Source organism: Andrena cerasifolii, chromosome 11 (assembly GCF_050908995.1).
Source record: "Andrena cerasifolii isolate SP2316 chromosome 11, iyAndCera1_principal, whole genome shotgun sequence".
NCBI classification, from domain to species: domain Eukaryota; kingdom Metazoa; phylum Arthropoda; class Insecta; order Hymenoptera; family Andrenidae; genus Andrena; species Andrena cerasifolii.
In genome coordinates, this window is record NC_135128.1 from 3,723,899 (window position 1) to 3,739,478 (window position 15,580).

The 15,580-nt window shown below is 36.3% G+C and overlaps 1 protein-coding gene across 8 annotated transcripts in view; it reads right to left on the reverse strand.

The window, feature by feature from the left end:
• Nucleotides 1-4,647: 4,647 nt before the first annotated feature.
• Ago1 (protein argonaute-1) overlaps nucleotides 4,648-15,580 on the reverse strand; it is a 32,770-nt gene continuing 21,837 nt past the window's right edge. For 6 of the 8 annotated variants that reach the window (XM_076822751.1, XM_076822749.1, XM_076822750.1 and 3 more), the window contains 5 exons: nucleotides 13,464-13,782; nucleotides 13,022-13,373; nucleotides 12,592-12,925; nucleotides 11,180-11,379; nucleotides 4,648-11,067 (listed from right to left, as the gene is read on the reverse strand). In XM_076822751.1, coding sequence (XP_076678866.1) covers nucleotides 10,944-11,067; nucleotides 11,180-11,379; nucleotides 12,592-12,925; nucleotides 13,022-13,373; nucleotides 13,464-13,782 — 1,329 coding nt within the window. In that variant the 3' untranslated portion in view covers nucleotides 4,648-10,943. The remainder of the gene's footprint in view (nucleotides 11,068-11,179; nucleotides 11,380-12,591; nucleotides 12,926-13,021; nucleotides 13,374-13,463; nucleotides 13,783-15,580) is intronic. The other 2 variants (XM_076822755.1, XM_076822753.1) reach the window with 1 other exon arrangement.

Genomic DNA, 15,580 nt, shown 5'->3' on the forward strand with positions numbered 1-15,580 from the left:
GTAGAGATGTTGCTGTTCAAAATTGCAGCAGTGATCTTGCAACGTTGCGTGCTGTATGAGTTAATGTACTTTCTAGCAAGAATTTGTTATATTATTTTCTAAAACATGTTTCATATGTCAGTAAAGGATTATATGTTGCATTGATATGTAAAAATAAATTGTTAATACGTTTCGGGCCCTATGGTCCCACAAACTTTCCGTGCAGGAGTTTCTAATTTGAAATTCGAGCAAAAAGTTCGAGCACGAAATACGTTCTTTGCAATGATATTGTGGGACTTAAACCTAATATATTCAAATATCAGGTTTATTCCCAGGAATAGAACCGCACGTTCTACTCAAACGAAAATGAACGCATTTCTTTTCACAAAGAAAAGCGCGTCGAAATGTATAGCTGACATCATATCAGCTAATGTTCTACGTGCAATACTCAGTAATATATATCCATATTCCATTAAATAATTTTTGAAGGTGTGTTGCCATTCTTAACTCCTAACGTGGTATATATACTGTCACGGATTTCATTCCTAAAACGAGAGAAAGACGCCACATAGTGCCAAATCTCAGTATTACGACCAGTTTCTCCACGTTTGTATACCAAACAATCCCCACTCTTATACTTGTTAGAAAAACTCATGGTTCTGTTTGAAATGCTTCTGCGCTTATGAATTATTATGATGTACGTACATTCTCCCGTTTAGAAATCAACAAACACCCGTTATGTCTATTGGGATCTGACATCCGTCACCATGACATCTGGTGTCGGAAAGTAGAAGCGGTCGTTGGGTATACATCAATCCCTGCCTGTTCTCGTGCCGTTGCAAAAATTCCGCTGAGCGGGATTTGAGCCTGCCCAATCACAAATACTTTACATAGAAAGGAATATTTTCGCAAAAAACTACATTATCGCGTATACAACGCATGTAGCTTGTACCAATATCAGCGCCATCTAGGCTAGGCCCCGCCCCCATGTCAGATCCCAATACAAAACGTGATATTTCACCCAGATTACACATTTTCGCCACTTTTATTATTACCTCATTTTGGCCTAAGTTTATACGTAACTTTGAGCACTTGTTACGTACATAATTAATCAACCGTTTAATGCAATTTATTTAGCAGAGAAGTGTACCAAAGTGGGTGGTAGAAAATGGTGAAAATCTGGGAAGCCCCGGCACCTGAAATATTAATAAGACGTCATTCTAAAGGTCCCAAGAATTTGTAAATGTACAATTCTCTGCCGCAAATTTGATGGGAAAGGTATAAAGAAAATTGGTATTTGAGAGTTGTTTGGTATGGAGGGAGCATTATGTTGTGTAAATAGTTGTTTTTTTTATATGAAATTGCAGAGTAGATTTGAAGATCAATTTAATTTTTTTTTAAATGAAATGCTATACATTTTTAGATGTAGAATGATATGTGGAAGTTGTAGTATACACTTACAAGTGCTAGTGTTACAAAATCCTAATGGGGATTATCAAAATGGGCCTGCGTTTCTTCAGAACTTTAAGTTTAAAGCTCTGCACGCTAGAATAGTTCAATTACGTAAGCCATATTATCAATCAGTAGTTGTACATAGTTGCGGCAGTAAAGTGTTCGATTTTTTACCGTAGTGCCATTACAAAACAATTTTCATTTTATTCCAATAATGATATTAATATTATATATTACTGTAATAATAACAATATTATATATTATTACAGTAATATATAACAATATGATTACAAATTACATTTTCGGCACTACTGCATGAAATGTTGCAGCATTATCGCTGCAACATCTCTAAAATATTTAGAATTTTGCATGGAAATGTTACTGACAATGAGATATGCTCATGCATAGAAATATGTCACGATACTTACTTAAAAGTAGAAGCAATGATAAAATTGTACTATTTCATTCATAAAAATGTAGAAACGCTTTTATTTATATTTGTTAGATTCAATGTCTAACAAGACAGTTTTTAAAGACGAAATACGTTTCAGTTTCCAGGTTCTGGGATAAGTGCACAATTCATCAAAGTCCCCTTATCAGAACGCACCTGTGCTTCCGCGTTTCATGGTCAAATTAGTTAGACCTATTAGGGTCAAAGACCCTACCTATTCTTTAGCGATACGAGGTCGGGTTGCTCCCCATTTCCAAATTTGTTCGCACTCTCAACAATATCAGATGATGCTCGATAGCTATGTGACTGAGTCACCGAATATCATCTGATGCCCACCCACAAATGCGGATGGCTTATGTTGGGCCTCATCTTGGTCTTAACCGAGCCTTAAAGTCCCTGAAAGCAAAATAGCATTGGGCTATCTGCCTTCGATACATATTCAATTTATTTTCCTATACATTTGCGTGCTGATTTTTGCATCATGAGAAAAGTTACCTATTAGATTTGAAATTTTCTCGCACTTTGCATAAGATGAAATTCTTGATCGTGTACAATTAAAAAATTAATTATGTTACAGTATAAAATAAAATTCGAAAAAAATTGTAGCAGCCACTTGCTCCTTCTGTTTTAATCTTTCATCTTTTTCTTTTGTACATTTTATTCCTTTAGCGCTAAATGTCTGCTTTTCCTACACTTTGGCTTGTCAGAAATTAAGTTCGTGGCCTACGATCAATGGCACATAATTCCCAAGTATCCCGAAGAGAATGAAATTAATTTACAAATTAAATTGCAAAAAAAGATCCCGGGTGATAAGAAGAAATCAACGCGAAAAATTAATAGCACAGGAATCACGCGTACTCACAAGCACGTCGGTTAATTTAAAACAAAAACCTATGTCCGTAAATCGACAAACATGATTCTAGAAGTTTGAATCGTTTTTTGTCTTTATTGCCTATGTACAATGTGATAATATAAATATAAAGAGAAACACATACGATGAAAATTAGTTCCTTTTATGTGCATCAAACGAATCCGTGAACATAAATCATAAAAAAAAAAAGAAGCTGATTTTATCATGTGTCGCATAAAGTCGAGAGAGATTTCGACGCAGAGAGATTGTGACGGGCAAAACTTCGGTCGATTGCATTAGCACGAGAACTGCATTCGGTTATGAGGAATAAAATCTGCCTGATGTGAACAGAGACAGAGACGCAACTTTCAAATTGTCATTATTGAAAATTGTTTATCAGACATTCACAAACGTGTGTGCGTGTGGAGATATATATGTAGATATATTTGTACCTTACAACTAATAAATATAATATTTCCCGGCATTTTGATGAGACTTTAAAGTATAATTATGTATACATTTCTGGGCATACAGTTGGTGATAAACCAGCGACATGCCCCTTATCTGTTCATCACAAGTATCTATTTACCTAAATATAAACTATTATCGGTCGTGCCTCAACACACTTTCACGATGGGCCCTTAATAACCCTAGCATACTATCCTCAAGGTGACCACCCCCTATCGTAGAGCAGACGTGAGCTTTTAACGAAAATTTTGATTCCACGTAAGGCGCCTTTGCGTGCAGCGTGTTCACGTTAACGAGCCAGCAATTATTAGTAATAGAGACTTAACACATCGGTGTTTCTGTGATTAAATGGAATTTTTTTTACTTTTCTATCTTTTAAAAGCTTTCCACTATAGTGTACACTCGTTTTTCCTTTATACAATTTCAAGATGCTTAGCTATCTCTAGGAATGCAACCTTTAAGTTTTATAAAATTGCCTCGACAGTGAAGCAAATTTGCCTTTGCATTGGAGTGACATAAAAAACGAGAAGGTCGAGTGGAAATAATTAATCTTAAATTATTTATTGACGCTACAATCCGTTTCATTCTACAGCTTACCCCCTTATCATCCCCTGTATCTTTCGCGCACGTTTTAAAACTCAGATGCAGCATGATTCTAAAAAATATCTCGCCCAGCTGTCTCGAGATCAGGAACAAAACAGCGAGATCAATAATGAACGTATAAACACTTCGCCTTCAAATATCACCCTTCTAATTCGAGTTATATATTTAGAAGTGGCACACTGAGAAGCAGAGACCCGTTACTAATCTATACGATATTCGAGACTGCAATAATTATTATGCAATTAAATAATTGTCTAACGTGCTCTAAAAAGATTATTTCTGAACATATCTTCTTTAATTCGCAGCCCTAGGGACGCGAAGCCAAAAAAGGAAACACAACTTTCCTAAAAATCTATGGCAAATCACCCTCAAAGTCTGATCGAATATTTTCGGCAGACGCTGCACATTTAAAAAAAAAAAAATTCTCCGTGAACACGCTAACTAAACAACCACTTGCAAAGGGTCAACGAGTTACAAAATTACAGTACATAAAATATGCAACTAATAACACGTCACATATGTATCATACAGAAATCGAAATTCGTAATAGCCATATTGTGCAAAGTATAAACTTTATTATACGCTAAGGCTGGGTGTGCAACTACGGACCCTAGAAAATGATCACCTCGATTACATTTTCATATGCACTCGGTATTACATACTTCTCCCTCCTCGTTCTCTTCCACACACTCTAATTCCTATACGATGGTCTCTCCCTTTAAAATTTGGAAAATCGCTACTCACATTAATAAATCCAAACTTATTATTTGCCACGTCAAACGCGCGGATAAAGCGTCAGGCACTTGTAGATATAAGAAAGATTTATACAGTTTTTTTTTGTTCCTTTTAATACGATCGGTATGTTGAATGTAATTGAACAGCGCAGTTTGTAGGACGGACGACACTGCACTGACTGTCACATGTAAGTTACTTCCTTACGACTTAATAATGTGGTTTACCTCGCAAATAAAGTCTGATTGAGAATAAATCGACTGTTCGAATGGCGCAACCACTGGAACAAATGTTTTCTTTAAAGCCTCTGTGTTTAAATATTGAACTGTTGATAGAGAAGCATAACTACGAACAGTTCTAATATTGAGAAAACGATACTGAAGAGTGATACTGTCCGAAACAAGGATAAGTTTAGCAGTTAACAAAATACGCGCAAAATGATATAAGCACACAGGGTTGCTGTTTTTAAAGAGCCGACTGTGGAAACGAATCCTGTAAGCGAATGAGACATTGTCGCAATGCTTCTTTAAAATGAACATGTCCTCCAGATTCTATCGGCGATCGTTCAAGCATTCATTATTGAGACGTTTTTCTTGAAATTGTATTTTTCCAAAATTCAACAGGTACAGTAGCATTCTAATACTTCTTTCCTTTTACATTGTTGTATAAAAAGCTCGAAACTGAAGCAGCATACGTGCAACGTGAGACGATAAAAATCTGAACGTAAATTGTAATCCCTTTTTCCACAGGCTTTGATTAATTCGGTTAAAAAATCTTGCAACTTTTTGACAATAGGTAGGCTGGTATCTCGTCTCCTCTATGATCAGCACGCTCGATGGGCGTTGTCAATTGAAATGCGTGCTTCTGAGACAATTATTTTCTTTTGCTTGCACTGCTCGCATCGCTAACAATGCCCTTCGACGAGGCCAATCGTAGCTTAGACGGTGCCTCAACGTTGCTTTCTCAACAGTCTTTCAATTTACCATTTGTAATCTAAAATGTTTCCTTATTGCATAGCTTCTTTGCATTCAAGACATCCTTTACACGTGCACTCGCATTAGCTTATGCTATCACATTTTCATCGAAAGAATTATGCATTAAACGCTAGAAATTACAATGTATTAGCGAGTTGAATTTATACAAAAGTAAATGCAATTTCTATCCTGATCGATCAGCAAACGCATAGTACTTGATCGCATTAAAAAAAAGAAGACAATTAAGTTTCAGCAATCTGGCCGTTAAATTTGAAAGATTGTTCTTCATGATTTTATATTCGTCCATTAATATTTCATCGATACCTTGCTAATTTGTCGATGGGAACGTATGAATTGGTGTCTGCGAAATACTTAAATCTCCAATAAGAATAAAGAAAAATGAATTAAGCTTGGAAATGTAAGACGTAATCGCAATGGAGCTGAGTGAATTTTAATTGACAGGGTGCCTCACAGTATTTCGTAAAATGTACTTTCATGTTCAATTCCTTTTAAAGAAATTCGCATCACTTTTGTATTAACAGGATGTTGATTATAATAGATCTGAAATGTCGACCGCCACTGTGACTACAAACTTCCGAATCAACAATAATCCTTTCGAATGATGCGATGAAAGTCGTCCGATAGACTTCCTACAAACAGCAAACATATTCGATTGCAATTCACATGTTTTTTTTTCCCAAACTACTAATTTGCATAAACCCTTCCTTACAATAATTAAGGTGCTCGAGCCCGCTGGTACGAAGAATTAAGAGAACTCGTGCTTTAAGATACAGTAACGGAATAACAGGTGCGCAAGCATTCTTCATTAAAGTCATTAACGAAGAAACGTGTGTAGACAAGAAATCAAATACACACTTGACAAGAAATTATACATAAGTAGTTGGCTTAGCCTATAAAGCGTTACTTTTACAGTTGGCTAATTATTATCATCATTAATGATCATTGTTAATCAATATCACCTTATCTCAATATGCTTATTCGTGCGATATTCATTGGTAGGTACGACACATTTGCATTTAGAAACAGAAATATCTAGATAGTTGTAGAACTACAGTACTATAACATGAAGCTTGGATTAATAATATAAATTGGGAACGCCATCACTTTGTTCGAGGATCCGACATTCTTAAAGCTGACAATTTTTTGACATCTATTCGCTTAAGCACTTCCGCATACGTTTTAGTACTCAAGTGAAGTTAAACTTATACTACTAATAATATAAGTTCTCGGCGCTCTCGCAAAGGAATTATTCCTTCATGCTTGCGCAAAAAGAAGACGGGCAATGGTAGCAATTTCATAGGAGAAGCAAACAAAGACGTAGAATATCGTGAAACTCTTTCCCTTCATCTACTATACGAAACTATTCGATCTGTCTTCTTCAATTTCTTACTATCTTCACCGTTGTTTAACACACCCAGCAACTTTAGCAATTATTTGCCTTTCCTAGAAATCGACCACTATCCTTTTGGCATTAAAACATCGTGCTAGATTCGTCAACAGATTTTTTTTTTGCTTTCACCGTAAACCTAATAGATTTTTCTCAAAAATCATACTATCACTATTTCAAGGTCTTCTCTCTTTGGTGGCGCCTTACGAATCACTTACAAATACTAACGAAAAAGGATCGCCACTTCCCTACATAATTTTGTGCAGAGATGATATTAAAATGGAATCGATGACGAATTAATACTAATACTGTAAAATGATTTAGTAGACATTCAATCGCTTTAATAATTAATTCTTTATCGGAATCGATTCGCTTAATCCTTATACATTAGTCTATCGACGGACGCCGCTTAAAGACACTGACGATTATGATCTCTTGGGAATAATAGATATTTTTTTTTTTAAATTTAAGACAGCTTATTAATTACAAAAATCGATCACCTGCTGCAAATACAATTAATTACGCCGTAATCTGTAAAGCTCTTCGAAATACAAAGATATTTGTCGTCATCTTGTCCTTGGAATTCATATGTATCGTTAGCACGCAGCTGCATTTATTAACAAATGCATTACAGTGTGTATTTTTTCATATATACACGTACATACATACGCATATAAACGCGTATATATGTATGCGTATATATATACGATATACAAATATAAATTATTTGCCTTACTTTAAAATGTCTGGGACACATGGTAGGAAGTAAACTCTTTTGTTCAGTAAATAGACCGGGTTATTTTATTACACGCTAAGTTAATTTCATAAACCCGTTTCCTCGAAAGTTTAAATTGTCTGATTGCTTCCTCTTTCCAACGTATTAGGTACAAGTTTAGTTTACGGTTTGTTCTGTGTTATCCAACACATAATATTTCATCGTTTTCTTTTAATGCAATTTGTCGCACCAGACTAAAAGGATCGTTAAACAACATAGAACTAATATCTTAATTCATCGGGTCTAAATAAAAGTTGGAGAAACTTCTCCAAGAACTCCGTGTTTCACCTATCCAGCGTTATTCGTCAAATGAGGAATAAATCACTTATAGATAATTTACCGAGATGTATTTACAAAAGGAGGCTAGATTCCTTTATCAGACGCTGAAAAATATCAAGTACCGCGGCAGATATCTCTGAGAGAGAGAGAGAGCCCGCTCCAGCTTTAGATACAGAAAAATGAACGATAGAATGAAATTGAAGTCTCAAGTTTATCTTTGATCTCTCAGTTCTTCGACACCATTCCAATTTTAGTATTTACTTGCGCATCGATTACATGTATACTACAGCTGTTTGTAACACATGGATTGGCTTAAAATCTAAAAGATCTGTATGGCCTCATTACAATTCAAATTGATTCACAATTCACTAACAATTAGACTCTCCCGCGTTCCGACATTTTGGTTCTTTTACGCTCCCCGACAATACAAATAATACAGCCTTCTCTTAATAGTTCTGTTGATCGGAGCTTGTACAAGCCACTATTCTGCTACGCCGTTTCTACTATTCGCAATCGCTCGTTTGCTGCCTTCTGTTATTTGGAACTGATTCAATTGCAAAAGCTGTCGTCACGAACGCTCAAAGGTTGTACTCCGAACTTTACCCACGCTCAAATCATATTTAACAAGTTACCTAATTTTTCGCAAAGAAATTAGGTATTAAACATTACAACTAAGTGATACTCTAGATTACAGGCTTAAATTTACAACTAGAATAAATAGTAATTATTGATAGAGCAAGGTCCTTTTTATACTTTCCGAGCTAATATTAACATTGTATTATTTGTAAAACTAGAAATAGAATCATTAATACACAATGCTCTATAAATTCCATGTGTCACTGCAAGTAGTAGTATGTTGAATATTTCATTCGGTGGAAGTACTGTTGACATTAAAAGAAGGTAGACATACATTTTTCCGTTCCCCCTGTTCCAAAGTTTCTATTAAAAATACAAAATCTTGGGAGCGATATCCCCCCCTTTTAATTTAAATACTTCTAAATCGGCTCGTAATTGAAAAACTCCTCCAACTTATCGAAGAGCACTTTTTCTTTGTCTTTCTGTTTTTCTCTTCTTTTCTTTCAAAAAATAAAGTTTCGTGATTCTTTTCGGTTTCTACTTGAATTATGCACTGATATATACAGCTGTTAATACTGTTTTACGAATAAGATTAAATCGACTCTGTAATCAAAGAAATTGCACGCGTTCTGTTTAAAATGATGAAAATCATTCGAAACCTTACCAGTGTATTAATGATTCTAACAATACATGGTAAACGATTTGTGGCGCACGGCAGTCAATACGTATTTATACATTTAATTACCCTATCTAGTGGCTCTAAGATGTTGTTGCTTATAAGGCTCTTAATACAATTACTTTATTACTCAACGTTATTGTTTCATTTAAATTGATTCCATTTGCACACGAATCACGAATGAAGAAATCGATAGAATAAAAATTTGAGGACCTTAAAATTTGCGTTAAACAACAAATAAAACGTAGCTTATCCTATAATTTCGCATTATATTTTCTCATCTAGCTTGCAATTATTGAATTATCCTTACCCTACTCCAATCCGTTTTTTACATCGACGGGACCTTGTCATTAGCCCAGATCTAATGCCATGTGGATTTAACTTAAAGATACATAGGTTCGTATCGTTTTGCCTGAACAGATAACCCTTCATTGTCTTAAATACCAGATGAAATGTATTCGTTTACTTTTCGTCAAAATGTTTAGATCAATGCGAAGTTGATATGAATAAAGTGCTACCACAGTTCAAGCAGCATCATAACATTGTTGGCATAAGCGTATATGATGACTTCCTGTGCCACATGCGAAGAATGTCGATAAAATTCGAAAGGGATTCGAATAAAAACTATACGCCCCCGGTGCGTTAACTAAATAATATCGTTAATAGTTCGAATGGTAACGTACTATTTTTCTGCGCAACTCTGTCGCCGTGGTCAAATCAATCAAGCTTCAAGTATTTCAAACAATCCGAGAGAATGACATTAGGTTTGGACAAAATTCATACAGAAGATATCATTCGGCAAATGTGGCACACTGTTGTTTATGACACTAAAAATATTACATAACACTTTGTTTAATTAACTTGCCACAACTTTGGATTTTACTATAACAGATTCCTAGCTTATTTTGGCCATTTACTCGGAGACCTTCGACAATTAACATTTACAAATCTTTCACTTATTTGTATCTTCCTATTGACAATTCATTACTTGACGTGGCCAACTTTTTTTTTCTCTCGTGCCCACAATAAATATGATAGTACGTGATAAATATGATATTTATAGAGGGTTCTATGAGCATAATTACGAATATGCTTAAACATGACAATAGTGCATGCCAATTTATCATCGTCGCATGACTTGTAAGTCTAAAATCTTTTTACGCATAAACAATAAGATAACAGTCTCGCAAAAAGCGATTTATATAATTATTCATCATTCTTTCTGCGGTGTGTTCGATTCTTTTTTTTGTATCCTACAAAAATGCTCTAAAAGAAAAAAATAAGCGTAATACGCACGGCAGCTGTATTGTTTGCTGAATTGCTCATTCATGCGGTTTTTATCACGAGACGACCCATCAGACAAGCTGCGTACGCCTTAATCTAATCCGAAACATGATTAACTAAAAGCACCTCTTTTTAAACCTACTTCTTAAAATGTTCAGAAAGTCCGTCCAAAACCCAGTCAACAATATATTAAATAGAACATTAAAAAAAGGGGGGAGAGCGGGGTGGGGAGAGAAGCAAAGTTCAATATAAGATTGCTCGACGTGCTTCAGGTATTGGGCAGACTTATTCGATTACCAAAGTAAGCAAAAAAATTGACCACGTAAGAAGATTGTCACGCATTTAAGCAGTCTAAAAATATCCACATGCAAGATATGATGACTATCATCCTGTGGTATCAGTCGCATGTGTTGAGAAAGGGTTAAAAAAGAAAGAATTACGCGAAGTACATAACCCGCTTTGTGTTTGCATGAACTGTGATAGCTCTTGCCATTGCACCTGGTGTTCTGTCTTCGCTGCAGCCAGATTGATGAGATCCTTCTCCACTGAAATATAGACCACTAATTTATTAAATCATTAATAATCGTCGATCCTCTGCGCACTACTAATATGTATTTTACAACTACAGAATGATGTATTATTTATTCTTTGTCAATAAGAAATTCGACTTACCTATCATGCTCTTTCTCTACTAAATGATATCTGGCTCGGAATGCTACAAGATGAGCATAATATGCCGGTGCAGGTATACTAACGGATCTTGTACACCTAACATACGTGTGGCACAATTGATAAGTAAGAGATTGTAGTTCGTCACTTTCGAAGTGATTATCGTCCCAAAGAACGTGATAATGTGATGGTCGTGACGTGCCCTGTACCAAAAATAAATATAGTAGGTATATCAAATAAGATAAGGTAATATTTATCCGGCTTGGCAATGAACTGCTCTTTTCGACTTATTTTTAGAAGCAACGCCCTCTTTCTCCCGCCGTTTCTTCAACGCTCGTATCTGCCGAGTCGAGTTGGGCAAGCACAGCCGTAGCACTCTTTTCTGTAAGCAACTCGGCGTACTTTTGACCCCCCCCCCCCCCCCCATATCTTTGTGCTGGAGTTACTCAGAAACCTGAAACTTCTATTTCTCTAAAGTACTTTGCAAACGGAACTAAACCTCCAAATTTCACGTTTCTATCTTTTCTAGTTCACAAGATATTTGAACTCAAAGTTTGGTTATTTCGACCAAATCGAAGTCGATTTCTCTGGAACTACTGAACCCATAAACCATGAAATTTGATAGGCACGTTCCTCTTAGCCCCCAGGTGCTCGCTAAGAAATTAAAAAAAAAAACTCCCACCGTTTTTCCAAAAAAAGATTTATAAATGTTTCGTCCCCGCGCGCGCGACGCGAGTCCTGACCCCGTAACGAAGTCACAGCACGGAACCCTCCACTCCGCGAAAACCGCGCGCGTAGATGGCTGGCTACCCGCGAATCACGATTCTGGCGTGCAAAAATTTCCGGTTTCGCTACAAATATCACCGCGCGACAGCGGATAGGCCCAATACAATAACAGGCGAGTTTTATAGTATGAGGCCATCCTTAAATTACGTAAAAGTAATTTTAGCGAATTCTTCCCCCCTCCCTCCCCCAGTATAAGAATTCGTAAGATTTGATACTCCAACCCTCTCTTTACGTAATATTTTTTACACTTAATTTTTTCAGTTATTAAAATTCTTTTAAATACTTTTCCGGAACATTAATGATAGAATTTGTATTTATTGAAAATTAGGTTAAAAAATATTACGTAAGGCACTACCTGACTCCCCCCATGGGACAATGTGGAAACTTATTGATAAGAGAGTCGCCCTAATGCGCCGCGCGCGGTTCATGTAAAAAGGATCCGCCGCAGATCAGATAAGGCTGCCCATAAGTAGCCACGTATAAAAAACTGCTGAACCACGACGGATCCGCTGCCGCCGCGAATATTCGCGTTGGTCTGTGGGAGGGGAGCCTGAAGCTTCTGAAAATCGGCCGAAAAGAGTAGTTAATCCCCAAGCCTGATTCACATGATCATGGATTTGTAAGTTTACCTGGATGCCTTGATGACTACATAGATAAAAATCGAACTCGGTTGGATGCGTTATACAAATATCGACAGTTGTACCCGCCGGGATGTTCCCACTTTTGCCGCTCTGTTCTTTCTTCTCTGCGCAGAACAAGCGGGTGTGGTGTCTTTTCTGCACCACAATAAACGTCACTCCGGGTTTGTAATCAGCTTCAAGTTTAATGCAGGCTTCACGAATGGCGGTCAACTCGTGCTGCAGAACATGCAAGAACTGGCCTTCGGAGACACCATCGCGGTACAGAATTATTCTGTGCGGTTTATACCCCCCAGTGCTTTTGTAAAACCTAACGAGAAGTTCCCTTAAAAAGAAAAAATATATACAGTTTTATCTCGAAAGTTTGAATCGTAACATAATGCTTCCAAGTATAGCAGGCTTTTATAATAAATTCACTTACGTCACCATTGAACTAAGCTCTTGAATAATTTCCTGCCTATGTTGTTGAACTCTAACAGTAGCTGCGTATCGAGACGGGTGAGCATCCATGCTAGCAACAACCGCAGCTATGCTAGGCTTCTTATTATCTCCAGCAGGAGGATGAGTTACATCAGCTCCAAAGAATATAACAGGCTCGTTAAATACTTTTGGTCTCATACTGGGTACTAAAATATTATTAATGCCACCCAACTTCACATTAATTTTTAGACACAAATTGGATAACGTTTGCGGTGACGTTTTATTAACATTTTTCGCCTGCACGCACTGCGTGGCCATGCCCAGTAATGTGTCTCCCACTCTCTTCACTTCGGCTGCGGGTAAACAGAATATGCAATTGTGATATAAAAATGTAATATATAATGTAATATAATAAATGTAAAATATAATATCTATACAATTACCATATACTGGAGTTTTCCCGGGCAGTATAACACAAACAAGTTGCAGCGTTGCAAATGTCATTTTTAGATATTTAAACATGGGCTCCACTTGATCCGGCCCATTAGCGTATTTACAAAAACATGGCTGCCCAATAATCGGCATTCCGGCGTCGTTGCTTATTCTTTGCAATTGTGCTATGAATAGTCGCAGAGCGTCTTCGCGCACGGTCCTTTGCGGCGCGAAGCAGGCGATCGCCCAAACTCTGATTTCCACGCCGGTGAAAAATTGCTTGCCGCGCATGTCCCAAACACCCTGAGAAGGCAAAGCCTGTTGCTTCGTCTTCAGCAGGAAAAAGAAAATACATCCATATATACACCATTGAACATCGTGGATTGTATTTTGAATCGAAATAAATAAACGAGGTAGATGCACCAGTATGACTACGCAATCCATGCAATCACTGCTTCTTTATCTCTTTTTATGTAGAAGCTACATGAATATTATTCATGAGATAATATGAATGAACATTTGTAGAAAGCATCGCAACAATTCGGAATAAAAAAAGTATTCATTTCATTTTGTTACTGCATGGAATGGAACTGGTAGCATCAGGGAGTAACAAGTGATATTGGACTGTGAATATAATGCAAATTATATTAACCCTCGCCCAGCGGATATCAGTTCATTTAACACTCATATTACTGCAGTTAAAGCACTGTATTTCCCAAAACAATTAACTGCGGAGCATAAAATGAAATATGTAAGTCAAGAGTCTGCATTTCTGAAGTTAGTTTTTAGTACACCACTAGCTGATATCGATGTATTTCCAGTAAATCATCAAATTCTATTCTGTTACAGTCAAAACACTGCTGTCACAACTTTTTATTCTCACTTCTATTTTCTTTCTCTTATAAAATTTCCAAAGTTTCGCCTTTTCAAACTCTCTTAGCATTTTCAGCCTATCGTTTACTTACAAGGGAAGATCCCGAACTCGGATATTCAAAAAATTCTGAAACTTTGTGAATATGTAGGGGATTTCCTCCTGATACACCGCAATTTTTGTTTACTGCCCAAATTCACTCGAAGGGGGTGAAATTAACCCCTGAAAAATCGGCTATTTTCCGATTTTGTGTCATAACTCGCGAATTGTAAGAGATAGAAAAAAAGTTTCAAGGCAAAAGTTACTTCTGTTAATTAGATCTATCATTTGGTAAAAAAGTTATTTTACAATTCACGAGTTATAACACAAAATTGGGAAATAACCGGATTTTCATGGGTCAATTACACCCCCTTTGGAGTGAATTTGGGCAGCAAACAAAAATTGCGTTATAATCAGGAGGAAATTCCCTGCATATTCACAAAGTTTCAGAATTTTTTGAATTTCCGGGTTCGGGATGTTCCCTTGTTAGTGCAACTTTCAAAATTTCATTTTGGCCTAGTTTATTCATACCATTAAGAGTTTAGTGATCAGGCCTGCATGGGTTCAAGTACCGACTTCTACCATCTTCATATTTCTTTCGAATTTACAAATTGTTTGGTTGCTCTGTCATCTTTCTTATTCTCTTGCAAAAATCTTTTATCCCAACTAAAGCCAAAAATTCCTTTAGAGCATCTTCGGCAGTCACATGTACTACACACAATCTTTTTATGTAAACAATTAAATAGTTGTACTTGGAACTTCTGTTCGTTATAAACTTGCTAGCGCATAGTTAGATTTCCTTATTGTGCACAATGTTCAAATTAAAGGATAGATCGCGATATCGGAGCTATCAATTGGTAAAGAAAAATACAACAAATTTGTAGAGAGCGAAAGTAATGATTACAACGAAATTAATCAAAGCTACACAGAAAACGGAAACAATATTGTTGCTAGATATGCGCGAAGAATATATTAGTAACACCAAGGAAGATCTTAGGAAAACTTATTGAAGATCCAACAAAGAGAAATTATAAAACTTTTGAAAAACAAAAACTCATAAGCTGTACCGAAATAAATTCGTGTTTCAGATTTTTATTAACCATTGGACGATTATGAAAATCACGAGAAAGCAAATGTTAAATGTTATAAGAAAGGTAATCGATGAAAAAATAATGTAACTTTCGCAAGACAAGTTTATATTTGCGCAATGCATTGTGA